Source organism: Echiichthys vipera (genome assembly GCF_963691815.1).
Source record: "Echiichthys vipera genome assembly, chromosome: 19".
In the NCBI taxonomy this organism is placed as follows: Eukaryota; Metazoa; Chordata; class Actinopteri; order Perciformes; family Trachinidae; genus Echiichthys; species Echiichthys vipera.
In genome coordinates, this window is record NC_139844.1 from 22,034,890 (window position 1) to 22,060,852 (window position 25,963).

General features: G+C 43.8%; 1 protein-coding gene across 1 annotated transcript in view; it reads left to right on the forward strand.

The window, feature by feature from the left end:
• Window positions 1-694: 694 nt before the first annotated feature.
• Window positions 695-25,963, forward strand: part of LOC310961720 (mitogen-activated protein kinase-binding protein 1-like) — a gene marked incomplete at its 5' end in the record, with an annotated part of 28,595 nt that continues 3,326 nt past the window's right edge. Inside the window, 28 exons of the mRNA XM_083933931.1 lie at window positions 695-796; window positions 2,404-2,495; window positions 6,045-6,107; window positions 6,691-6,748; window positions 7,900-8,070; window positions 8,359-8,496; window positions 9,050-9,232; window positions 10,041-10,201; window positions 10,619-10,808; window positions 11,645-11,788; window positions 11,906-12,093; window positions 12,180-12,271; window positions 12,378-12,503; window positions 13,287-13,357; window positions 15,839-15,960; window positions 16,533-16,608; window positions 16,698-16,809; window positions 16,970-17,033; window positions 18,231-18,338; window positions 18,652-18,806; window positions 19,062-19,099; window positions 20,874-21,086; window positions 21,184-21,329; window positions 21,478-21,617; window positions 22,406-22,597; window positions 23,747-23,813; window positions 25,105-25,260; window positions 25,686-25,861. Coding sequence (XP_083790057.1) covers window positions 695-796; window positions 2,404-2,495; window positions 6,045-6,107; window positions 6,691-6,748; window positions 7,900-8,070; window positions 8,359-8,496; window positions 9,050-9,232; window positions 10,041-10,201; window positions 10,619-10,808; window positions 11,645-11,788; window positions 11,906-12,093; window positions 12,180-12,271; window positions 12,378-12,503; window positions 13,287-13,357; window positions 15,839-15,960; window positions 16,533-16,608; window positions 16,698-16,809; window positions 16,970-17,033; window positions 18,231-18,338; window positions 18,652-18,806; window positions 19,062-19,099; window positions 20,874-21,086; window positions 21,184-21,329; window positions 21,478-21,617; window positions 22,406-22,597; window positions 23,747-23,813; window positions 25,105-25,260; window positions 25,686-25,861 — 3,544 coding nt within the window. The remainder of the gene's footprint in view (window positions 797-2,403; window positions 2,496-6,044; window positions 6,108-6,690; window positions 6,749-7,899; window positions 8,071-8,358; window positions 8,497-9,049; window positions 9,233-10,040; window positions 10,202-10,618; window positions 10,809-11,644; window positions 11,789-11,905; window positions 12,094-12,179; window positions 12,272-12,377; window positions 12,504-13,286; window positions 13,358-15,838; window positions 15,961-16,532; window positions 16,609-16,697; window positions 16,810-16,969; window positions 17,034-18,230; window positions 18,339-18,651; window positions 18,807-19,061; window positions 19,100-20,873; window positions 21,087-21,183; window positions 21,330-21,477; window positions 21,618-22,405; window positions 22,598-23,746; window positions 23,814-25,104; window positions 25,261-25,685; window positions 25,862-25,963) is intronic.

Genomic DNA, 25,963 nt, shown 5'->3' on the forward strand with positions numbered 1-25,963 from the left:
GAGTCATTAGCTCAAACAAGACAATAATAGCCCATTAATATGGCACCTGAATATCACAGTGAACTAAAACCAAACTACAACTGGAAATGACTTTAACTACTTTAACATATGTGTATATAACAGAACAAACGGGCCATTATGCATATCAGCAGACAAAGCTGTTAGGTACCCAAACAAACATCCACCGTGCAGCTTTAGAACTGCTCTCTCTCTCTCTCTCTCGCTCTCTCTCTCTCTCTCTTTCTAATCCTATTAAATCATTTAAGTACAACAGCAACAAAAGCAATCATTGATGTAATCATGAGACCGCTGCTGCTTGAGAGTAATCTAGCGATGTCATGCAGGCAAAGGGCCCGGCAGTATATTTTTTTCCCCCTCTCTCACAGCGTTGAGACAAGGCGACATCAGTCCAGAAGTGGTGGGAAGCTGCAGGAGAAGCGCTTAATGTGAAGCGACAGGCGGCAGAAGACAGCAGAAGAGAACAGTAAACCCACTCAAGAGATTAGAGTCCACATGTCCCAGCAGCAGGGACACTGTCCGACTTTGTAAACCTCTATAGAGTGTGTGTGTGTGTGTGTGTGTGTGGTGGGAGGATCATTACAGGCTTCTCATTCACTTCTTCAGCCCTGCATGCACTCTTGGCCGGTGGCTTGTCACAGTGGATGGTCAGCGGTTCTCCGAGCAGCGCCGCAGAATGTCAAGCGATGGCTTCACCATTAAAAGTCGCATCAGGAATTTGCTGCGTTCTCCATCCGGCAAGCAGAAGAGGAACAAGAAAGAGAGTCTCGCCAGCAAGGTATTTATATCCACCCCTGGGGGTCAGTGTGTGAGGACCAGCACGGCACTCATGCACTGCTGTGGGCTATCCATCATAGGAGTCTGCAGTGATTATTGATCATAACATAAGAAAGGGGGGGAAATGCTACGTACCTGAGCAGCTGTAAGGGCACGGTGAATTACCACTGCACTGAGACCAAGGGGCCACGCTCTAATAAGGCACCCTCACCTATTGTGTAAGTTATAACTAATAGCTTTATGAATGCTAATAAATCTCTAATTCTGTCATTTAGTAATGCTTTATTCAAGATTCAAGACGCTTTATTTATCCCAAGGGAAATGATTGTGCAACACTTTTAATACAAAGGTGGGAAAGGATCAGAGTGACAATGAGCATAAAAACATAAATCAAAATAAAGCTAACATAAAAGAACTCAAACAATAACTAATATAGATTAGTTATAAGTGATTAATGATAGCTTTTTGGTGTTTCGTTTGTGTGATTTCCTGTGAATGCTTGGACTGTTTTTTATCTTAGTTTATTATGGATGAACTGACATAAAGGTTAACCGTTATTAAAGACACTGGCGTTTTAATGAGAGGGCCTCATCAGAAAGTGATAATCTAACTTGAGTAGGACTCAAACTCTGAGCTCACAGTAGTCGAGTTTAGAGTCTTGATTGTCCGCCCGGCTTTGCCTGATCGTGCTTTTTAATTATTCACTATTAATATTTCATATGTGTGTTAGTAGGACACCGTAGGCTCGGGTGCATTCATGTTACTCCCGGCTACTCAGTGACACTCAACAGCTGCTTTATAATTCCCTAGACAGACAGACAGACAGACAGACAGACAGACAGACAGACAGAAAGACAGCATGTCTTGCCAAGCCTTCTGTCCCATCATCTGTTCAATGACTTTATGTTAAAGCGGATCTTTTACATCTTACGCCCAAAGGATGAAATTATATTATTACTGTATGTGGCACATTTTGATTTCACGTTCCCAGGAGATAACTGTTGTTTGGGGGGGGAGGAGACACTACAGGTGAACAGGTTGAACATTTCAAACTAATAGATATCACCATGATATTTCCATAGTTGATGAGATTAAGACAGTTTTTTTCTGTTTTCTTCATGACAATCTTTTGGAAATTTAACATTTAAACGTGCAAATAGTGCATTTTCTAATGCTAACGTTTAGTGAATGTAGGAAAAAGCTAAAGAGGCAAATAGAGAAAGTGCAGTAAAATAAACACCTTCATGTGTATTATGGGATGTTTTCTGTCCACTAGTGTGAAAAAAATAAATGTTAAGGAAGCAGAAAAGTAGAAGTGCATGAACAAGTGTCTCCCCGTTAAAGGGACAGTAAAGTCAGTGTTTGGGTGCTTCTGCATAACAGCAGTAATTAAAGGCTTTTAATTATTTGAACTACAGTGTTCACACTAGTTGAGCCTGAGCCGTCGCCTTCACATGTTGCAACCAAACAAGTCTATTTCTGTCTTTGATTCACTGGACGAGGGCGCTTAGTTACATCACCGCTGCTTTGGGTTCGGTATTACTTCTCTCTCTGTGTGGTTTAAATCCTCCAGCAAAGAAAACAAAATCCTACTTGGTGTCTCTCCAGGTGACTTTGGAGAAGGTGCTGGGAATCACAGCTTCAGGAAACAGTGGTCTGGCCTGTGACCCCCGATCTGGACTCGTGGCCTATCCTGCAGGGTAAGAAGAGAGAGACAAACAGTGTCTGCGTCCTTATCTCAACATCTGACCTTTGACTTATCAACACTCCACGCTTCCTTATCACGTCTACCTCACGCAGACGCTTAGTGTGCATGTTTCTGTGAGTGTGTGTGTGTGTGTGTGTGTTATCTCTTCACTATCTCAGCGGAACTGAGGAGAGAAGAGCTCCGTGGGCTTTCTCATCAGAGAAACTCCAAAGCTTCCTTTTTTTATCCTATCCTCGGGGAGGCTCCCTTTGAGTCTCTCACTGATGTAAAGAGTGTTGTATAGCATTATTAATTCTCCACAAACAGTGACACAGTCTGTGTTAACTTGCCCAGCGCAGGATAAGATAAATGTGAACTGCAGGTTGGAGGATTTCGATCTACAGTGGCGATGCCCGGGGGCCTCGGAGCTGCTGCTGCAGCAAGCAGACTCTAATAATCTAAAAAACAAGCACACTGGGTCCCACTATGCTGTAACAGAAACAGAGCACTGAGCCTCTTTTGTGTTGTTCTCAAATCTTCTGACAAAGCTGTATTAATACTAAGAAGGTCAATGGCTGTTTACTGTATTGTTGTGTGGCGGAGTGTATGTTTGGGATCGAGCGCCTGAAAGAAAGCCCTGTCTCTGTGTGTGTGTGCCGGCATGGCCATTTCTGTTTGTGTGGGCATGTGTGTGTGTGTGTGCGTGTGTGTGTGGTTCTGTCATTTTAGAAAGCTTCATACTTCCCAAATTGCGCACAGCCTGGCAATCCACCTGCCGTCTCACTTTAAATCTGCCCAAGCTGTGTGGTACCAGGAACGCCGTTTCCTGGCACAGAGCTAATGACCTGGCAGCTCGCTCACAGATGCTCTCGAGCAGGTTGTGATGATGAAGTTTTATCATCAGGAAATACGGTTATGGCTGCATTATTTTAATGGCAAAGAATAATTACATAAAAAGTAGTGTTGTGTCGGTTTAAAACGAGTCAGCTCCCATCCGAGCGCTGATTCATTGTTGTAAATGTGTCAGGCCTGGGCAGGAATGAGGAGTCAGATGCGGAGGTACATCGGTTAAGCTGGCGTTTATTCTGAAACCAAAAGAGCTGCACTGAGCTAGTAAAACACGAAACAAGGTCACTCCGAACAGGAGAAAAACAAGGCAGACAAAAAGGCATTCAAAAATCAAAATCACTCTTCTTCAGAGGAAAAAAAGGAAACGCAAAAAAACAAGAGCGTGACAATGCTCAGACTCAAAGGCTGGAACAAGGCTGTGGAACGGGCTGGAAGCTTTCGACATGACGGACGAAATACTGTGGCAACGAGACAGGGGAAGACACAGGCTATATACACATGGGGGGGGGGGGGGGGGCACAGGTGGAAACAATCATGGATCAGGGGAGGACGTCAGACCGGTGACACAAGAGGAAGGGCGAGTGACCTGAAACGAGTTACTTTTCAAAATAAAACATGAAATTCACAAGACAGAAAACCCAAAGACAGGACAGTCCTCCCCGCGGTGTGACAAAATGAATACAAGACAGAATAATAGGATGATACTATAGCATATTCATTAAATATAATCATGAAGTGCCTATTTTCATTAATAACATTAAGAGCCGAGCAATTAAACTAACACACTTGTCCGTATAGAGTTGAGGAATCATTAACCATGCTATTCCAATAAAAGTGTTATTTTTTAAGTGTTACCAGGGTAATTCTCGACACATCACACTTTTCAAACACATTTAATATCATTTGAACGCGTTGCAGATGAGGAATCTTGCATTTCTATTTCTGGCAACGAATAAGAAAGAAGTTGAGGCAGTGACCGTGATGTGTGGCGACACGTGTGGCGTGGTGGTCAGCACTGTCGCCTCACAACAAGAGGGTTCCTGGTTCCCTTCTGTGCGGAGTTTGCATGTTCTCCCCGTTGCTTCGAGGGTTCTCCACGTGTTCGGTTCATTGATGACTCGAAAATCACCCGTAGGTATGAATGGTTGTCTGTCTCTCTATGTGCGTCTCTATGTGCCCTGTGATAGACTGGCGTCCTGTCCAGGCTGGACCCCATTTGTTCACAGTTTACATTGTAAACGGGGAGCCTGTCTCTGCTCCCTCAGCCCCGTGTTTCCTCAGATTAATGACACAATTAAGAATTTACACTGCTTTTATGTGTTTTCACAGTATAAAAAAGCAGCTTAGAAAAATGATCCTGCGTCTACATTCATCTCCCAAAACATTGTTTTCCACAGATGAAAAAAGGAAAGAAATTAGGGAACTGAGAAAGATTATTCTGAACTTTTTTTTTTATCCCACTCATTTTTACTACATAAACACAGCAGAGGAACAATTTAACTCAGACTTTTTTCTCAGGTCTTGAGTGAAGTTATGAGTGTGGGGTAGTGTGGACAAAATGAAGTGTTTAATAGGCTCCGTCTGTGTCTGTATCCATATTTAAAGTTGAGCATAATTTAGCTTTATCCACGCTTTACCAACAAACACAGTGTTGTGGGCTGAGGGAACATAGGGGTGACCCCACATTTAGCATGCATGCATGACACATAACAAGTGTATCTCCCAAAATTAACAACAATTCCTTTTACATACATTTTTTCCACCACCTTAAATGTGGTCTTTACACAGTTTGACCTCTTTGTAGCTGAATTATCTAATGCTGGTTTATTTTACAGTTCAGACATCCCTCTAATTGGCGTTCAACCGTGTATGACCCAGATTTGTAACATTAGCAGTGTTTGTAATTTGGATTCATTTAAGACAGGGGTAGGCGATTCCGGTCCTGGAGGGCCACTGTCCTGCATGTTTTAGTCTCTCTCTGCTCTAACACACCTGAGTCTAATGATGTGCTCGTTATCAAGCAGCTGAAGCTCGTCACAGTTTGATTATTGTTAGACTCAGGTGTGTTAGGGTAGGGAGAAACCTAAAGCATGCAGGACAGTGGCCCACCAGGACCGGGATTGCCTACCCCTGATTTAAGAACACCATGAAGTGTTATTCAGAGTAAACATATCATTAAATGAATGCACAGAGGATAAAGTCACGACTGCGTACAGTGCCACATTTTTTACTGTGATCTGGAAAAACCAGGATCAGTTGAGATAAGTACCCTTAGACTTACTTGAGTGTATCACTTCTTCTTAGAGTAATGCCATATGGATTCTTGTGTTACATCAGAACGGTTTAAACGGTTATAAGGACATGCTGTATTACCGTAAGCCTCATTCTGTTAAGCTATGCCACGAGTTCGCACTACGAAATGAGACTTCATTATTTGTTGACCTGAAAATAAGTGATTTTCCACTCAGCCATGGACACTGCATTGCTTCCAAACACGTGACTAAATACGTTGAATACCATGTATTGTATGTATACCCATGTAAAATGGAAGTTTGGGGTCCCCTGCTAAAGCTGCTGCCCCCCAGACCCGACCCCGGATAAGCGGCTGAAGATGAGATGAGATGAGACCCTGTGAGAGGTTGCAACGGAAATGAGTAAAAAGCATAACTCAAATGGTGAATTCTGATTTGTTGTTGTATGTTTCCTTTTGTAGGTGTGTGGTAGTTTTGCTGAACCCCAAAAAGAACAGACAGCACCACATCATCAACACGTCAAGGTGAGTTAAACGCAAACACAACCTGCCCTTTAAGCTTGGGTTGGCAGTTTTTTATGGAAAATGCAAAAAAAAAAAGGGCAGTATTTTTAAAACACAGCCCTCCTCCTGCAGCTCCTCCCTCTTTTCCTATGAGCACGAATATGGGCGCATGCACGAGCTCCATACGCTGACACGTACGAGTGCCAATCATTTCATATCACTCAGATCCTGATTGTGATCCTGATGCCGTTATATATATTGCAAAATGTGGCCATGTCAATCCTTTTTGAGATGACATTGTGATTTGAGGCTCTCACTGGCTAACGTACATAGACATGAACTGAAATCAGCCACAGCCATGAGCTTTTTGTCTAGAGTTAGCAGAAAGATAACTATTAGTTACGTCCGATAAAAGTCTAGTTTTATCTCAGGCGACTTGAATTACAATATGCTGAAAGGTTATTTTACAGTTTTTGCTCAGTGATGCAAAAAAACTGCCTACCCCGGCTTTAAACGGGACAATGTTAAAATGTGAAATCTACCCAAACATGAGTCACACTGAGCTGTGTTCCTCTATCTCTCTATTTCTCTCACGTTTTCATAGGAAGACCATCACAGCTCTGTCCTTCTCCCCTGATGGCAAGTACTTGGTCACAGGAGAGGTGAGTCTTTCAGCCCATCTGCCTCATTCTTTGGCCCTGCAGTAATCTATTTTTCACAGGAATCCCACATCTAGCAGACTGCAAGTGTGCACAGTGTGAGGAGTGAGCATGTTTCACTGAGAATATCCCAGCAGGATGGCGTGGAAGTGCCCGACCCCCGGGTTCCCCTACGTTCCACCGTCAGTCGAGCATCTGCAGTTACGTTGTAATTACAGTGTGTGCCTCAACGCAACACACTATTTTAATCCGCCCCGGCCAATCAGAGCCGATTAAAGACTTCTGTGTGTAAGTGGATGAGCATGCAGTAGTTGCCATGACGGCAGAGATCAAAGGTCCAAATACCATGGGCGGTTGAGGTTCTGCTGCCATTTAAAAGGCCACATTTTGTAGATTGCCACCGCGCAGTGTTTGAATTCTTGAAAGCCATTAACGCACAGGTATATTAAAGCACTCAATATACAGGTTTACAGGTTCAGTCTTCCGAGCCAAACGCTGATAGTCAGCAACCAAAGCTCTGTCAGAGGATTTCCTAAAAGCCTTTAAAGAAGAGAATGATCTGATAGGAAACATCCCTCTCTCTCTCACACACACACACACACACACACGCACACACACGCACCCACACACACCCACACACCCACACACCCATTGACCAAACAGAAGCTAATTTACATCAAGGACAGGCAGGAACCAGGCATGCATATTTGTTTTACATGTCTTTTCTTTGGGCGTCCTTTGTATGCGGCTCAGTCTTTGGTTGAATGTCATCCATTCTCAGCGTCCTCCGGGCTGCCTTTCCTCTCACCTGTTAATTCTCCTTGAAAAGGTCGTTCTGCCGTATTAAAATAAGAGGCCACACAAATAGCCTGCTGACCTTTTGATCCCTGCAAGAGAATAATGTGAACAGTTCAAGGGACAAGTCACTGTTTATAGAGAGCAGAGTTTAGAGGACGGAGAGGATAATCTCTCAGAGGGCTGGATTGACTGAACTGACAGGTGACTACTCTATGGTGTTCCAGTGGATTGGAAGACTGGAGACCAAAACAAATGAACACAATATAGCACTTAAACATACAAAGGAGCCCTTGCTTTGACGATCTGCTATTTCTTCTCTATGTTTTACCTACTCAATCCCCCTGTTCTTTCACCAGAGTGGTCACCTGCCGGCGGTGAGACTGTGGGACGTAGCAGAACGGAGACAGGTGGTGGAGCTCCAGGCGCACAAATATGGCGTCTCTTGCGTGGCTTTCTCCCCCAACAGCAAATTCATTGTCAGTGTTGGAAACCAGCATGACATGATGGTCAACGTCTGGGCGTGGAAGGTACGCCTCGTAGCCCGTAGTCGTCTCCTCTTGCCAAGGCTGATGTTGCGGTGCCGCGGAAACACTCGATTGTGTTTGTCATGTTGGCGCAAGCTGCGAGGCATTTTACTTACCTTGTTATGTTAAAGGAAATAGTCCAACCTCAGCAGCATGTTAGCTTAGTTTACCGTAAAGACTGGAAACAGGTAAACAGCTAGCCTGGCTCTGCATTTTGTAGCAAGTCAAAATGTGCTCAAGCTCCCAGAATGCTCTGTTTTTAACACGTGTTGTTTTATTGTTATCTTGCAGAAAGATGTAGTTGTGGCTGCCAACAAGGTGTCCAGTAAGGTGACGGGCGTGTCTTTCTCTGAGGACAGCTCCTACTTTGTCACTGTGGGGAACAGACATGTCAAGTTCTGGTATCTGGACCACTGTAAGGCCAGCAAGGTAATCATGATTATCATGATGGTGTGTCTTTTATAGAGTTTGTACCACCACCTTCCCTTTGCTGTAGTACCGCTTGGAGTTGGAGTCCTTTTATGTACCTTCAGTAAAAAAAAAATTCTAACAAACTCTTTTGAACAATATGAGAGGTTGGCCAAGCATAAAACCTAAGACAGTTGAGTGGGAGTTTTGTTTTGTTCCTATTTAAATTGGCGATTCATTCTTCCAAAACTGAGTTTCTTCACAACTTCACAGGACACTCAAATAACGAAAATAACCTAGTCGTACTGGTCACACATTCATGGGAAATCCATGGCTTCACACCACAGGATTCTGCTTTTAAAAAGGAAAATCTTACAACTACACACACACACACACACACACACACACACACACACACACACACACACACACACACACACACACACACATTCATAAAAGACTTTAGACTGAATGTAATGGCGACATACACAGAGTTTTAAGTGTGAAACCAGCATTCTGCTCTAACCACCTCAGCCTCATCAGCTAACCCTCACCCCTCTTTGTGGTACTTAAGGCCAGTGCTCCTGTCCCTCTGCTGGGCCGCTCTGGGCTGCTGGGGGAGCTGAGGAACAACTTCTTCTGTGATGTGGCCTGTGGACGCGGACCTACATCCGACTCCATCTTCTGCATCACCTCCTCCGGCCTGCTGTGCGAGTTCAACAGCAAAAGAATGCTGGACAAGTGGGTGGACCTGCGGGTGAGTGACTCACAGGAAGTAAAGTAAGGACAGTGACGCAAAGTAGTTTGGCCTCTAAAGCTACCACTGTTTCTAGTATTTGTGCTAAGCTGTTTATCTAGTAAGATGTTGTGTTAGCCTAGCTCCTGGGTGGTGCTGCTAATGTTGCTTGTTCGGTATACGTCAGCAAGATGGACGTATCTCCCTCCCCCCAACGTCACATACATGTCCTTTTTTAGAAAGAGGAAATGAGGCAGAGTCAAAATCTGACAAGATGGCGGCTCCCAAAGGTGAGTACGATTAGATCAAGTTGAGAGAACGGACCGCGACGAAGAGGCTATGTCCATTTTTTATACAGTCTATGTACGCTTCTGGTTTCTGTGTAATATGAATTTAGTTCTTTGTTGATTTTGGAGGTGTCTACACCATTAATGGGAGATTACACTCATCTAATTTACCTTTACCGGTGTTATTAATTACCCTCAGTATATTTATGTATCCGTGTCCAGCTGTGGTGTTTAATCAAGAGATGTGAAGATGAAAGGTGTGTGTGAGTCCTTCTCCCACCCTCTGTCAGAGGATCAAAGAGGGATTAGCAGCAGTGATGAGGTCAAGAACAGGATGTTTTTGGAAGTATTCCAATGAGAATGCATTTACGTCCCAATGCAACCTTCTGTAACCGTTATCATCACTGACACGCAGGACTTTGGTGGACTCACCTGTGCTTAACACTTACTGTATAGATTTCCCGGCTCCAGTATGGTAGTATGTTCATCTGTAAAACTATAAAAATGCTGACGTGCCTTTTGTCTTGTGTCCTGCCTCGCAGACGGGCACAGCCCAGTCTCTGTCTCTGTCTGAGGATATGATCTTCTGCGGCTGCGCTGACGGAACGGTGCGAGCCTTCAGCTCCGTGGACCTTCACTACGCCAGCACGTTGCCGCGGCCGCACCCCCTCGGCTCGGACATCTCTGCCGTCACGGAGGCCAGGTGAGGAAGAGCTCAGGAGTAACGCGGCCTCTCCTTGGCAGGGATCCACCGCAGGATCAGATGCTCTCAATTTATTGTGCCTCCTGTCTCAAGCGGCTCAGTTTCACAGCCTAAATAACTCCTAAGTGTTTCTTCCAGCTCCAGCCCCAGTCAAAATCAATAGTGGGTTTTGGTTTTGGCTGCTTTAAGTAGTGCAGTATTTTAAGCTCACAGTTAGTTACTAAACTGTACCACCTGTTCCAAGTCCAGACAGCGACATGGTGGGAATATTATAGTGATATTATACAGGGCTTAAAATGATAAACGGTTAACGGCTGTTCTGATTTCTTTTTAATTCCACAGGCGTACCTTTGGCAATCTCTGGCCAAGTGTTTATGAGCAATAATACTGATTAAATTACACTCTCATTCCCATCAGCCACCTGTTTTCCACCAAGACAGACGCCCGTTACCCAGACGCCATTGCTGTGACCTATGACCCCGTCAGCCACTGGCTCAGCTGTGTATATAACGACCACAGTGTGTATGTGTGGGATGTGAGAGATGTCGAGAGGGTGGGGAAGGTGCACTCTGCCCTCTTCCACGCTGCCTGCGTCGGGGACCTTGAGGTAAACAGAGGAATGATACACACCTCTCTAACCACTGTGACACATGCAGCGTGTTTCAACCCCGCCCTTCATTCAGTGTCTTGTAAATCATTATACAATGGGTCGAGTGTTGCAACACAGTGGGATTGATCAGTGCCAAACATGGGGCACTTTGTGCAGTTCATTACTCTGTGAGCGCAGACACACTTACAGATCTTATTCTTCCATTTTGTTATTGTAATTACATTAAATAAGACATACATTACTGCTATACTCTTACTCATGTGTGTGGGATTTTAACTTGCTAATGATAGGAAATAAAAGGCCATTCATACTGTATTGTAGGGTCGTGAGGCTCAGTGTTTTACAGTCTGTGGGCATTGTACCGAGTTGAATATCAGTTTAAATGATAGATCATAAATGCTGGCTGCACTTGACTCCTGGAGCCGGTGTAATCTTCTCGAGAGAAACAGGAAATAAAAGAAAAATGACTCCCATCCCTCCCGGTCCAGGCAAAAAATCTCTACATTGACTCCCACTCCAGTTTATCTAGTACCATGTTGTGTTGTGTTAGCCTAGTTAGTATTGTCAAATTGCATTATTGACAGAACTTTGCAGCTTTTCTGCAGTGATTCTGAATATATGTATGAGTTATGGACGCAAAAGCTTGTTTAAACTGGCCTTATTCATTTACAATGAGATTTTCCCCACCCACACACCGACATGCATTTGAAATGGGTCCGGACCAAAGGCTAATGATTGCGGGCTCCACAGTGAATGTAAATGGAATTCTATATCCTTTATATTCCCCACACTCCCACCTACAGTAACCAACCTTTTCTCCTGTTCCTCTTCAGATGTTCCCGGATGTTCCTGGTGAATTTGGCGCTGGTCTGTCATCAGGTGCATTTCTCAGTTGCTCAGCTGATAACACCATCAGACTGTGGCGCGTCGGCGATTGGTCGCAAACTCCTGCTCGTTCTCAGAATATCCTCAGCGACGTGAGTTTGGCACCAAGTACCATTCGATCGCACGTCACACAGAAGCAAATTGTAACATCTCAGACGCGTACGTTCTTCTCGTGACGTGGAGTTTCTTTATCCATCATCGCTTTGCAGGATCTCCTGAATATAATCTACATAGATGGAAATACTAATGCCCTGCTGGATCCAGAATGTTTGACAAATATGAGCGCAGATAAAGCAGGAGATGCACAGACAGCCGAAAGCCGGAGCGGCATCAGGACCATCTGTGTCAGTCCAGACGGCAAACACCTGGCATCTGGAGATCGCCACGGGAAGCTGAGGTAGGACACAAGGACTCAAAGTGAGACTGATGACTGACCGACGTGACCTCCATCCTTAAAAACAAACAGGAATTTATACTCTCCAGGGTTCACGACCTCAGCAGCATGGAGGAGATTCTGAAAGTGGAGGCCCACGATGCCGAGATCCTCTGTCTTGAATACAGTAAACCAGAAACAGGTCAGTGTGTGTGACAGCGTCATTGATTAATATGATAACATAATAGAATAACTTTGTGTGCCGGCTGTGTGTACGGTTATGTGATTAAATGTCTTATTACTGTCAGGGCTGAAGCTGCTGGCCACGGCTAGCAGGGACCGTCTGATACACGTGTTGAATGCTGAGGATGACTACAGGCTGGTGCAGACACTCGATGAGCACTCTTCATCCATAACAGCCGTCCGCTTTGCTGGTGAGCCACTTGAGACACTGTCAACATCTGACAGCTAATCTTTATTTAATCCCCGCTCTCATCTCCATTCAGTCCCATTTTTGATTTCCCTCGCAGCTCTGCTTGTTTAGATAATAGATGACATCTATACACGTCTTAGACGGAGATTTGTTTTTCATAGCAATGCCTTTTTCCCCCGTTGTGCACTTGATTTCTTATTTGTTGCTCTTTATTTTCCTCTCGCTCACTTTGCATACTTGCATCAGCTACTGCCTTTGATTTGGAATTAGGATTCATTTAGTCGGCGCTTTTTGAAGTCTTCTGTGTTTCTAGATTTTTCCTACGATCCCATTGCCTGCAGGCTTTAAAGGGAAAGTTTGGATTTTTTTGAAGTGCAGTTGCATTAGGTTCTTATCCTCAGTCAGTGTATTACCTACAGTAGATGACAGTTAGCACGCCCCTGGTTTGGAGAAGCAGGAAGGAGTCCAGACACAGAAGCTAAGCTATGCACTGCTGTGGACAGGGGCAGAAGCTAAATGTATTTTAGCCTCCAAAAAAAAAGGCCAGCCTAAAAAAATCTATATCAGTTTGAGTGTACGCTATATTCACAATAAATGAACTGCCTTACCGTGCCGTCACGCAGCTCTTTCCAACAGGGAACTGATGCCGTACACGTCTATGCCCTCTTCAAAAACAACCAGACTCCTTTGAAAAAGCCACTTTACCACTGCCTCAGTTGATCTCTTTGTGTCCTAGCCTGTCCCATCAAAAAGTCATGACTGAATATTTGTCTTTGTTCTGCAGCCAATGACAACAAGGTGAGAATGATCAGCTGTGGAGCGGACAAGAGCATCTATTTCCGCACTGCACACAAGGTAAGGCACGGCTGGTACAATCCATCACCTGGAATCTCTTGGGATATCCAATGAATCTGATATTTCACATATGTTTCTAATAAATATTTATAATATAATATTTGTTGTTTGTATAGCTGGAGTTTGTGACGGAAATAATTTCCCTCTGGGATTATTAAAGTATTTCTGATTGTGATTGAACACAAATGTTATAACACTGACTAAAAGTCACCACCATATAAGTTACCTAAGTTATAACTATATTGCTTGTTGTTTAAAAATAATTGATTTTGCTTTTCGCAAAGAGATGAGAAGGTCAATGTCACTCTCATGTCTGTATTTGGATCCAACAGCCGTTTAGCTTAGCTTAGCTTAGCACAAACTGCTAGCCTGCCTCCCTCTGCCTGTGTGTAATAAGCATATTTCTCAGAAGGTCAAATTATTCTTTTAATATGACAAATAGTTGTCTCAATTGTCATAATCACATGTTCAGAACATTTTAGAAAAGCAACACAGTATGTGAGGCTAGCTTAGGCAGCAGTTTACGAGGCTAGCTTATGCGGCAGCTACTTCAACACCACTGTAAAATCCTTGACTTACTGCTTCATTTTGCTCCAGAGGAACACTCAGAGTTATTTGCTAAACCCAAAAATCATTTTCAAATGACTTCTGGCCATAAAAGACACAGTGCTGAGCTAATCTCGGTGCTGCATTCTTTGCTGCTTCATAGCTTTGGAATAAAATGAATTATTAATGAATTAATTCCTCACGCTAAGGTCTCACTGTGCAGCACAACAGCAACACAATCGATTTAGCTCCTGTGTTTGTGAATGCAACCCAACAGCACGCGCCACGGAAGGAGCGTTCGGACTGCGAGGACAAATCCTGCTCATGCTTTCCTCTAGATTTGCTTCTGGGTCACTGGGACAATCTCTCTGTTTGGGCAGTTGCATAAGTTACAACATTCTTTGTAAACTTAAGGCGCGATTCGGACCGCTGCAGTGACTCACTGAGTTTTATAGAGCACAATAAACAATGGCTTGTTAGTCTTCCGTAAAAACCTCTCCTCGGCATCCAGATATTTATGGAGGGTTCATTTTAGAAACTTGTTGTGACAGGCCCGTGTTCCCCACTGCACGTAAATGAGCATCTTTTATGCTGTCTGTTACCGTGCTGTGATTACTCAAGGACTCAAAGTGAACCATAATAGTCTTTTTGACCATGATTGGACACACACACACACACACACACACACACACACACACACACACACACACACACACACACACTGATTATGTACAGCCTCAACCTCAAAGAGTATTCAAACTTTCCTTGAGAGAACGACCTAATGTTCTGACTTTCATGCATTTGAAGCATATCAACACGGTGGTGTGGTGGTCAGCACTGTTGCCTCACAGCGAGAGGGTTCCTGGTCCGAATCCCATTCTGGGCCTTTCTGTATGGAGTTTGCATGTTGTCTGCGTGGGTTTTCTCCGGGTTCTCCGGTTTCCTCCCACAGTCCAAAGACGTGCAGGTGTTCGGTTCATTGATGACTCTAAATCGCCCGTAGGTGTGAATGGTTGTCTGTCTCTGTCCGTCTCTATGTGCCCTGCGATAGACCGGCGTCCTGTCCAGGGTGTACCCCGCCTCACGCCCGATGTAAGCTGGGATCGGCTCCAGCCCCCCGCGACCCGACAGGGACTAGCGGTTGAAGATGAATGAATGAACTTTGTGTGTAAACCCACTTTTAAAGGTCCTATATTATTCTCATTTTCAGATTCGTACTTGTATTTGGGTTTCTACTAGAACATGTTTCCATGATTTAATGTTTTAAACACATTATTTTGTTCATGCTGTCTATCTGAATATACCTGTATTCACCATCCGTCTGAAGAGCGTCTCTCTTTAAAACCCCTTTTCCGAAAAAAAAACCCCAGTCTGCTCTGATTGGTCAGCGTTCTCGGGTCTTCCTCATCTACGCTTTTTGCATCTCTGTATTCGGAACAGTAACTGTAACAGCACTGGAGCTGCACTTTCTACCTATGTATAATAAAGTTGTGACATCACAACTGCAGAGATCTCCCAACGGCTCGTTTAAAGCCACAGTTTCTGAATACAGGCTTTGCGTGTTTCTCTGTGAGTGTTCTGACACTTTTACAGTATTTATACGTAGAGCACTTCAACCTGCTTTATAATCAATAAGACATTGAGATCTCACTTCTTACAACAGGGCCTTTGAGATGCACATATTATTGATTTAAACTAATCTCTGCAACGCTAAGATACCTGAAGGCAAGTGAAGTTAATCATGTGAGACTTAATGACACACGCAGTAAACAAACTGTATGTCGGTTCAAATAGGAAGCCGTTACTTGTCGTTTTCAACTCATGTGACTTTGACACAAAAAGGTTGTTTGTATTTTGCATCTGACACACTCACATACTAAAGCTGCGGCGGCCTTCCTCGGTGCAGACGTGACGGTGTTTGTTTGTGTTTCACAGACTGACAGTGGAACAGAGTTCAGGCGCTCTCACCACACGGTGAGGAAGACCACGCTGTACGACATGGGTGTAGACCCCACATGCAAGTACGCTGCTGTGGGCTGTCAGGACCGCTGCATCAGGTAAGTGTGTGTGTGTGTGTGTGTGTGTGTGTGGGGTGTGTGTGTGTGTGTGTGTGTGTGTGTGTGTGTGTGTGTGTGTGTATGTGTGTGAGTGTGTGTGTGTGTGTGTGTGTGTGTGTGTGTGTGTTGTGTGTTTTTGTGTGTGTGCGTGTGTGTGAGTGTGTGTTTGTGTGTGTCAGTGTGTGTGTTTTTGTGTGTGTCTGTGTGTTTGTGTGTGTATGTGTGTGTCGTGTGTGTGTGTCTGTTTGAGTGTGTGTGTGTGTCGTGTGTGTGTGTGTGTGTGTGTATGTGTGCGTGTGTTTTTGTGTGTCATGTGTGTGTCGTGTTTGTGTCATGTTTGTGTGTGTGTTAGTGTGTGTGTGTGTGTGTGTGTGTCGTGTTCTTGTGTGTGTGTTTGTGCGTGTGTGTGTGCGTGTGTCTGTGTCTGTGTGTCTGTGTGTATGTGTGCGTGTGTATGTTTGTCGTGTGAGTGTGTGTGTGTCATGTTTGTGCGTGTGTTTGTGTGTGTGTGTTTGTGTGTGTGTGTTTGAAGGTCCATGAAGTGAAACCTTTCTTTTTACGTCTCTCTGCAGGATTTTCAACATCAGCAGTGGGAAGCAGAAGAAACTCTACAAGGGCTCGCTGAGTGAGGACGGCAGTCTGCTCAGGGTAACATGCTCCTCAGCAGTCCACGCTTCCCCTGCATATCCCTTCATGTGTATGCGGTGTATTAACTCTGTTGTCCCCTGTCTCCGCAGGTTCAGCTTGACCCATCTGGTCAGTATGTGGCCACCAGCTGCTCCGATAAAAGCATCTGCATCTTTGACTTCTACACTGGGGAGTGTGTCGCTACGATGGACGGACACTCTGGTACCAGAACACATGCCTACACCACACATACGCTTATTTTATGTTGTCGACATGAGCTGGGAGGAAATAACTCTTTTATAGCAGCAGGAAATCTATCACCTGCAACCGCCAGGAACCATAATATAACTATCTTTGCCTTTTTTTTTTGTTTTTTTTGCAGAGATTGTCACTGGGATGAAGTTCACCAATGACTGCAAGCACTTTATTTCTGTGTCAGGGGACAGGTGAGTAACAGTCCTGTGTGTGGTCCCACAAGTGTCTCCATTGGATTCATTTAAGCCCCTTTCACACACATGCAGCCTAGCCCTGACATGTTCAGGGATGTTTCCTGCATGGGGTCATGTGTGAATGGGAGCAGCGATTGATATTAGGAGAAATCTGTGCCACCGCTTTCCCACCACGAGATCTAGTGACATTTCAGGGGAAATGTGTGTGTGGCTGTGTTGTGACTGAAAGCATTAACGCAGTATTCAACAAACAGTGCAATCAGACAAAAACAGCTCCTCATCTGCCACTTAACTGAAAATAATAAGAGACTTCTTCCACCGTGAACACGTCCATCTGGCCTCGACTCTTCTTGTTCTTCTTCTTCTTCTTCTTCTTCTTCTTCTTCCACTGTGAACACGTCCATCTGGCCTCGACTCTTCTTCTTCTTGTTCTTGTTCTTCTTGTTCTTCTTGTTCTTCTTGTTCTTGTTCTTGTTCTTCTTCCACTGTGAACACGTCCATCTGGCCTTGACTCTTCTTCTTCTTGTTCTTCTTGTTCTTCTTCTTCTTCTTCTTCTTCTTCCACTGTGAACACGTCCATCTGGCCTTGGCCCTTCTTCTTCTTCTTCTTCTTCTTCTTCTTCTTCTTCCACTGTGAACACGTCCATCTGGCCTTGACTCTTCTTCTTCTTGTTCTTCTTCTTCTTCTTCTTCTTCTGTTGAGTTGTATTGTGGTGGGCATCCATAAGTGTCGCATCACCGTCACCTGCTGGGTTGTCCGTTGCCATGTCATGTGTGAAAAGGCCCAAGATGGAAATGTTCCTGGATGTAGTTCATGCGTGAATAGTGAAAATCCCTAGTGGTGCCTCAGAGGTTATCCCGGTAATTTACCCGTAACTTTATGTGAAAGAGGCCTTAAACTTCAGTAAACTGGAGACGTTCCAGCATTTAGAATATTATAATGAAGTTGTATTTATAAAAAAAGATAATAAGCATTAGTTCTATATTTAAAATTGGAGCTGTAATAACAAGGAGACATCCATATATGATTAGTGCACTAGAATAAAACCAGGATTGGAGCAGCAAATTAAAATCATCTTCAGCCTGGGCTGCCAGAGGAAATGAGTGTGGAAATGTGTTTGCCGACAGTTTCCTCAACAGTGGAGCTGAAATGAAACGTTGAATTTTTAATGCCTGAATGCTTTTATCTCCCAGCTGTATCTTTGTTTGGCGACTGGCTCCAGAACTGACAATCAGCATGAGAGAGAGGCTCTGCCAGCTCCGACAAAACCTCACCTCGCCCTGCAAGACCTCCAGTCTAAGGTGACGACACACACCACCTTTAACTCCTGAGGAACCTTCATGTAAAGTTACTTTCACGTAGACGTAGAGTGGAGATTCCTGGTACGACTTCACTTCCCACCAAGGTGCAAGGAGAAGGGAATGAAGGCACTCATACGTAGTGTTCAGAACACCTTTCTCGTTAGAGCGACGTGTTTTAGCTTTTGTCCTTCCTCAGGGTCATTCAATCACTCATTAGTTACATTCATCCATTAAGCTGTTGATAAAGTCTAAGGCCAGAATACTCCCAGGATGCCCATCACATTCGTCTGACTCTGTGACTGTGCTACTCCAGGCGAGAGGCGTACAGCGCGCCCACTCTGGCCGGTCTGTCATCTGACAGCGACCGTGAGCACGAGGAAGACGGAGCGGAGAACGATGACCTCAACGATCCCGAAGACACGGCAGCCAATACTTCCTCTGACAGCAGCCATGGAGAGGAGGACACAGGTACTGTCTGAATAACAACACACACACACACACACACACACACACACACACACACACACAGTGCTGCCTCTACACGATGTCCGTTTAGGTGGACCCGCCGCGTGTGCCATCTGTCGTAATCCTGACCTTTATCCTCTCTGTGGAAGGCAACTTTTGATAAATAAAAAAAACAACGACAACAAACAATCCAGACATCAAGCGAGTATTATTCCATCATTTTGAAGCCCGTGATCATTGTGCTCTCTCATACAACAGGTGGCTCAGATGAAGGACAGGACTGGGAGCGCACAAAGGTCGGTGCTTACATTCAATGTGAAAAGGCTTTCATCAGTTTAGACTGAATTTCATAACGTTCTACTTTTTATATTAGAAACATTAAATCAGAATCAGAATCAGAATCAGAATCAGGTTTATTGCTAAGTATGTTGGACATACAGAGAATTTGACTCCGGCTTATACTTTTCTCACAGTTTCCAAACATTTAACAGGACAAACCTAAACATAACAATAACAATAACATTTACATAACAATAACAGAACAATAACAGAACAACACAGAACAATAATTTAAGATAAAAAATAGAGGTAATATAAAAAATAGGTTAACAAGTAAATATGAGAAATTTAAAATTGAAAGACAAAATAATTGTGCAAAGTAAAGTGACCAGGCTGTTATAAATATCTTTGTTATATTATTTACAATGATATACATAAGGTGCATCAGGTGCATGTGTCTTGTATGTCTGGCATGTGTGTGTGATGTGTCGGGTGGGGTCAATTGTTCAGCAGTGTGACGGCCTGGGGGTAGAAACTGTTTTTATGTCTGGCTGTTTTTGTGTACAGAGTTCTGTAACGCCTGCCAGAGGGGAGAAGAGCCATCCCTTAATTTTTACATCTTGTTATTTGCCTTTAAAATAAACTGACAGGGAAACACTTGAAGAGCTCTTTTACAAAACGAGATAAAAGCCAAATAAAAAAAAATGAGTTTGAGGCACTTTGCTGTTTACAGAACCTTTTCACTGCTTCATGAGTGTTTCATGCCAAATCGCTATATTTCCTTGTTTAAAATGGTCTCAAGATGCAGTTCCTTTCCAAACCGCGACCAGCGCCAAACCTATTTTTAGCCTAAATGCGATACGTCCTCTCAACCAATCAGAATCCAGTGAGCGTTCTATGTGATCCAACATGGCGGCGCTCTGAAGCGGGAGAGTTTTTTGTTTCGTCCGTCCGTTCAACACGTTCAGACTGAGCCATAAAAAACATTTTGACAAGATAAACTGAATATTAACCAAATGTGTGGGTCTGGGTAAAAAAATGTAATTTTCCTGAAAACTATTCAAATGGATTTATTTAGCGTTTTGGAAAAGAGCTCCTCATATACTCTAAAGAGTGAGGATGATTAAATGATAGCCAACAAAGAACGAAGGATGTTCTTTCTCATCCTAACCCGTTTTTGAAAGGGTCACTTTTACTTGAATGTGTCCATTATAATGCACTCTGTGATATTTTTCTTTCTTTGTTTGAGTGTGTTCCGGTAGTGTCTTTATTACTATCTCATGCTAAGTACATCCCATTCATAGGAATTAAAATACAGTACAAAAACCTAACAATACACAATGTTTCCCCTCAAAGGGAACATATTTAGCTCATTTTCAGGTTTCTACTACAGCATATCTACATGCTTCCATTTTCACACATTATGTGTTACGCATTATTTTCGTCAGACTGTCTGAATAAACATGAATTCACCGTCTGTCTCAAACGCTCGGTCTCCCTCCCCAAAAAAGCCCAGTCTGCTCTGATTGTTCAGCGTTTCAGGGTCTTCCGCATCCGTCCTCTCAGCATCTCTGCACCCTCACTGCAGCCATGCAATTATAACAGCACTATAGCGGCACTTTCTACCTATACATAGTATAAAAGTGAAAAATTGCTGGAAAATTGATACTTTTAGCACTTGTCAGCCTTCGATTCCAGAACTGCTGTGTGACATTTTGCATTCATGACTTGCACAAGAGCAATTTGTGGTTCACTGTGTCAACTTGTTCATCTTCTATGCATCCTTTCCAGCGTGGATCCGTCGGCCAGGCCACACCCGACCCCTCGAAACGTCCTCGCAGGCAGTGGTCTCACCGTATGGGCTCTCTGGAGCTGATGGTTAAATCCATGCTGGACCTGAGGCAGCTGGAGACCTTTGCTCCCAAGAAAAACCCCACCTGCCCCTCTCATGACAGAGAGAGCTGGGGCACGTTCAGGAAGCAAGCGAGCCTCCAGGAGCCCATGGTATGCACGGATCTATTTTCTAACAGAGAGAAAGGGGGAGCTCTTAATACGGATCCATGTGTGTGTAATTGCGCTGCTGCCTCCTCATTTTCTGCAGCTGCAGTTGGAGGAGAGAGCCAAGAGGCATCGGCCCTGGCCACATGCTGAGTGGCTGTCCTCACACCCATCCAAGGACATCAGGGGGACCGGTGGAGCCGTGCTGTACCCCGAAGAGAACGCGGGCGATGCAAGTCTGCAGGGCAGGTAAACCCCCCACTCACACGGTACACACGATTTCACTCCAGTGATCACAATGACACCGAAAGAGAACAAAAGTGCTTTTTCTATTCTTGGTTTCCCTCCGCCCCTGTTCCTCATTGTTTCCGCCCCTCTCTCTCTTTTCATACGTCAGTGATTACATGGTTAAGGAGCAGCACTGCAGGATGCAAGGGCGAGGGATCCGCAGTGAGAGCAAGGAAAGCTGCAGCCCGGACAGTGCCTGCTCTCTGGACTACGACAGCAGGGACTCCAGCCCGGATCGTGTCCTGGATGGTGAGGTCTTACTCTGGTGGCAACAATGAAACACAATAACATACAATGCACAATTATGATTGAGGTTAATGTAATTTAATCATTTACTTTTGCTCGAAGTGAAACTCAAGGCCACAAAAAGTGAAGTTCAAAGCCACTTCTGTGGGTGTGCATACAATATGAACGCTTCCTAGGTTAGCATCCCCCAGTGGTACTGTCAGAAAAGACACTGTGGCCGACATTCACGCACGCTTCTCTCTTCCAGACTGCTCATTTGACCGGGATCGTGCCATTTTTCTTCGAACAAAGACCACAGAATTCATTAAGTTTAAATTAGTGAGCTCCTCTCAGTGAAGGTTTTTCTTGCTTTCTTCTTCAGAGCTTTAATAGAACAGGCTGATGTCTAAGGGATTTTAAAGAGATACCAAAGTCACACTCGTGTGCAATGTTTCTGTCTCTTTTTATCCGTCTACATTTCTGTTTCTAGTTATAAATACCTTCTCAAAGTGTGTCAAGTGCTGGATTTAAAATGAAAAGCTCCAATGCGCATGAAAGCCGCGATATCTCTTCAACATACAGTAAAGCTGATACCCACCGAGAGGGATTTGAGCACACAGAGGCTAGGGTTTTTCTTTCACTCTCAGACCTGATAGAAATATGTCAGATAACACTACCACGTAAGCCTCAGTGTTCTAGCTGGTCATTTGTTAAGGATTATCTGGCACCTACATGCTGTATGAAGTAGATGCACCAAGGTCAAGGAGGGTTTGGTTGTTTTACTTCTTACCTTTTTGTCTTTGCACTTCCAGATTCTGCAGATGTGGAGTCCCTGAGCCAGGACAGCTCTGATGAGGAGAATGAAGAGAGGGAGACAGAAGAGCAAAAGGCAGAGTTGACCAGTATGGACGAGGCCCTGCGGACAGTTACTGACACTCCGGACCGCGGTCCAGAAGATTTCCTCAAGCGGAACTTTGAGACGCTGGATGAGAGGAGCACCACGGGTAGGAGAGGTCAAACGCTGAAATACAACTTTAAAAGAATAGTTGGACATTTTGGGTATGTTGGGTGAAAGCTAGTTGAAAATATTGATACCACTATCATGTCTACAAGGAAGCTATAGCCAGAAGATGGTTAGCTTAGCATAAAGACTGTAAGCAGAAGGAAACAGAACCTGGATCCACCTTCTCTCCTGGAGTCTTGGCTGATCAGCCAAACTCACGGTGTCTGCAGGACTAAATGAAATAGCCCAGCACATAACCCACCATTGCAACACTTAACCATTTTTGTTCAGATTAAAGGTCTCGCTGTAAAAAGTGACATTTCCTGTTTCCTTTTTTGATTACGGTATTAAGCGGGTCCACAGAGAAATGCACACAGCCTGTATTCAGAAACTGTGCCTTTAAATGACACTTCTGTACAGCTGTGATGTCACAACTATCCTATATATACATAGAAAGTAACGCTAAGTTGCCGACGTCATTCCCCGGCTGCAATGAGATGTTGAGAACGCAGATGTGGAAGACCCGGAAAGGTTGACCAATCAGAGCAGACGGGGCTTTTTTGGGTAGGGGGTTTAAATAATAATCATTTTTGTTTGTCCACAGTCTTTATGCTATGCTATGCTACGCTAAGATAATTGCTTCTGACTAGCTTCAAATTCAACAGGCAGATATAAGACTGGTATCTATATTTTCATCCAGTGCAGACAGATGTCCGTCCTCCACAGAGCTGGGTCTGTCTGACGTTCCTGTCTGTTATAGTGAAGGTTTTCAACGCCACCGTACTCTACGGGGGAATTGTTGGGTCTGTGTAAATCATAAATAAGTCATAGAGTGTGGTCTTTACCTACTCTGTAAAGTGCCCTGAGATAACCTTTGTTATGATTTGGCACTATAAATACAATTGAATTGAATTGAATTGAAATTGAATTGAATTGAAATTGAATCCGACTCTGGGCAAAAACATTGCTAAACCTTTTTTTCCAAAATGCTTAACTTCCTTTAAATGACTTCACATTTAAGTAGGCTTAGACATGCAAGCAATATTGATCATCCCTTCAGTTTCTCTTTGTCACCGTGTGTTTTTCTTCTTTCCCTGCACCCGTCCACATTTTCCTTTTGTTTCTTCTAAAGCTCGTTGTCTGTCCACAGCCGAGCAGAGCAGGGTCCCTCGGCTCAGTATGTCTTCACGCTTCCTGGCCAGAGGACATAATAACAGGTACTGTTGACCACTTCAGACCAGTGTGGATCCACAGCTATAATTACAAACCCATGAGGAATCACGCACACTGCTCTGCTTAACCATCTGTGTGTGTGAGCTGTCAGTTGAACAGGACGTTGTTATCTTTGTTTGGGTCATTTGGTATGCAGAGGAAGATTGTCTGTTTTTTGTTCTTGGAAGTAATTACTCTTTTATTTGTATTAATAAGGAAAGTGCATGGAGACATTTAACTGTGAAACACTGTATGATTTAAAGAATATTTAGCATTTGAGTAATATACTTTAATCCACTGTATTGCAGAGAGTTGCATGACAAGATAGATACCTCTCACATCTCTGTATATATAAACAAAGCTACAACCAGCAGTTAGTTAGCTTAGCCTAGCTCAGAGACAGGAAACCGCTCCAAAGATCACTAATTAACATGTTATCTCTGCTTTTTTTAAATCTGTAGAAAGAAAGGAAGTTTAAAAACAACAATTTTGCAGTACAGACATTTGTGCTTATTTTATTTACCGTGTTGCTTTGCTATTGCCTTTGATGCACCAGATCTAGCATTTCCAACAGTGACATCTCACCGCCAGTTGGACTTCCTGCGAGTTTGGGGCGGTTATTTTCAAGTCTGTGTCCCAACAGACAAACCCAAACTAACATTAGTGAATGTGTTGTTACTAATGAGATACGACAGCATCGAACATACATTTTAGATGAATGAGATGAGAGTATGTCCAGGTGTGCCTAGCGTCGTAAGTACAGTTGAGTTCTATACCAGGAAGTTATTTGCAAACAAACATTGGTATTGGCTCTTTATTCCACATAACCCCGTAAAATTGTTTGGTTTTACACTTAGTTTTATGTACAGATTAATGGTAATTAGTGAGCTTTGGAGGTGCTGGTAGGCAGACAAGTCTTTGTGCTAAGCTAAGCTAACCGGCTGCTGGCTGTAGCAACACATTTGATGATGTTTTCAATCTTCTCATCTAACTATTGGCTAATTTTACATTCTTTTTCTTTTTTATTGTTGTTTTAATTACATGTTCCAGGTATTTTTTAAAACAGGCTGTGACTGTACAGCTAAACATGTAGCTACAACCAGCAGTTAGCTCAATAGCTACAAAGAATTCAAACAGCTAGCATGGCTTGGTCTTCTCATCTCAGTCTCTACAAGAAAGCAAATAAACATTTCTGAAATGTCAAACTATTCCATTGCAGTGACTTACTGTAGAGGAATACATTGTGTATTTGACTCAACTGCTGCCCTAACCCTGTAACGCCTTCTGTCTGCATAGGGGCACGCCTCTGTTTGCCAAAGTGCATGGAAAGGAGCAATTAAGCAACTCTGCTAAGCCTCCCGTGTCTAAAGTACGGCCCATGATGGAAGATAGCCGGAGCAGAAACTGGGCAGACAGGACCCCCGTGTCCCCCGGCAGGATCGAGGGGCCAAAGTAAGAGGAAAACACAGACTGGGAGCTGCTTTGGGTTTATATGCTGCTTTGGCAGACTTGGTTTAGTTAATCATGAATTCAAAACATTAAAGAAAAGCACAAATCTACTCTGTTTGCATAAATAAAGGATTATATGATGAAGGCCACTTGGCAAGAATGCAATATGATACATACTTAACAGAAAATTCCTAAAGACACAGGAGGCTATTATGTTTACAACCAGAACATTGTCTGAACTTCACACTGTTACTTTCAGATTAATAATGGATACGTTTTATTTTAAACAGACACTGAACTCTCATTCAGAGTAATTATGCATATGCAGATATATTTAACTAACATATTACAGTGTAGCCAAAATGCAGCACAGACAGACAATGACAACATATCAACACGACTGATGAAGCCGCTCCGTTGCCTCACAGCAGGGTAGATGCTCCGGAGACAGACTGTTCTCCCATCCTCAGACCCCTGAAGAAGAGGAGGACTTCAGGGATCCACCTGTGGAGGTTGTCCAACCCTCCACCCAAAGCCCCGCTGCTGCTGGACAGAGCCACGTGTTTACAGAAATCACAGTCGGCACAGGACCTGGCCTCAGACTGTACGTTTCATCATCATTTTGTGAACTGATTTATGTATTTACTGCCATTTCTGTGATATTTGGGTCAGATTATTGAACATGGTCCATTAGGTGGACATTGTG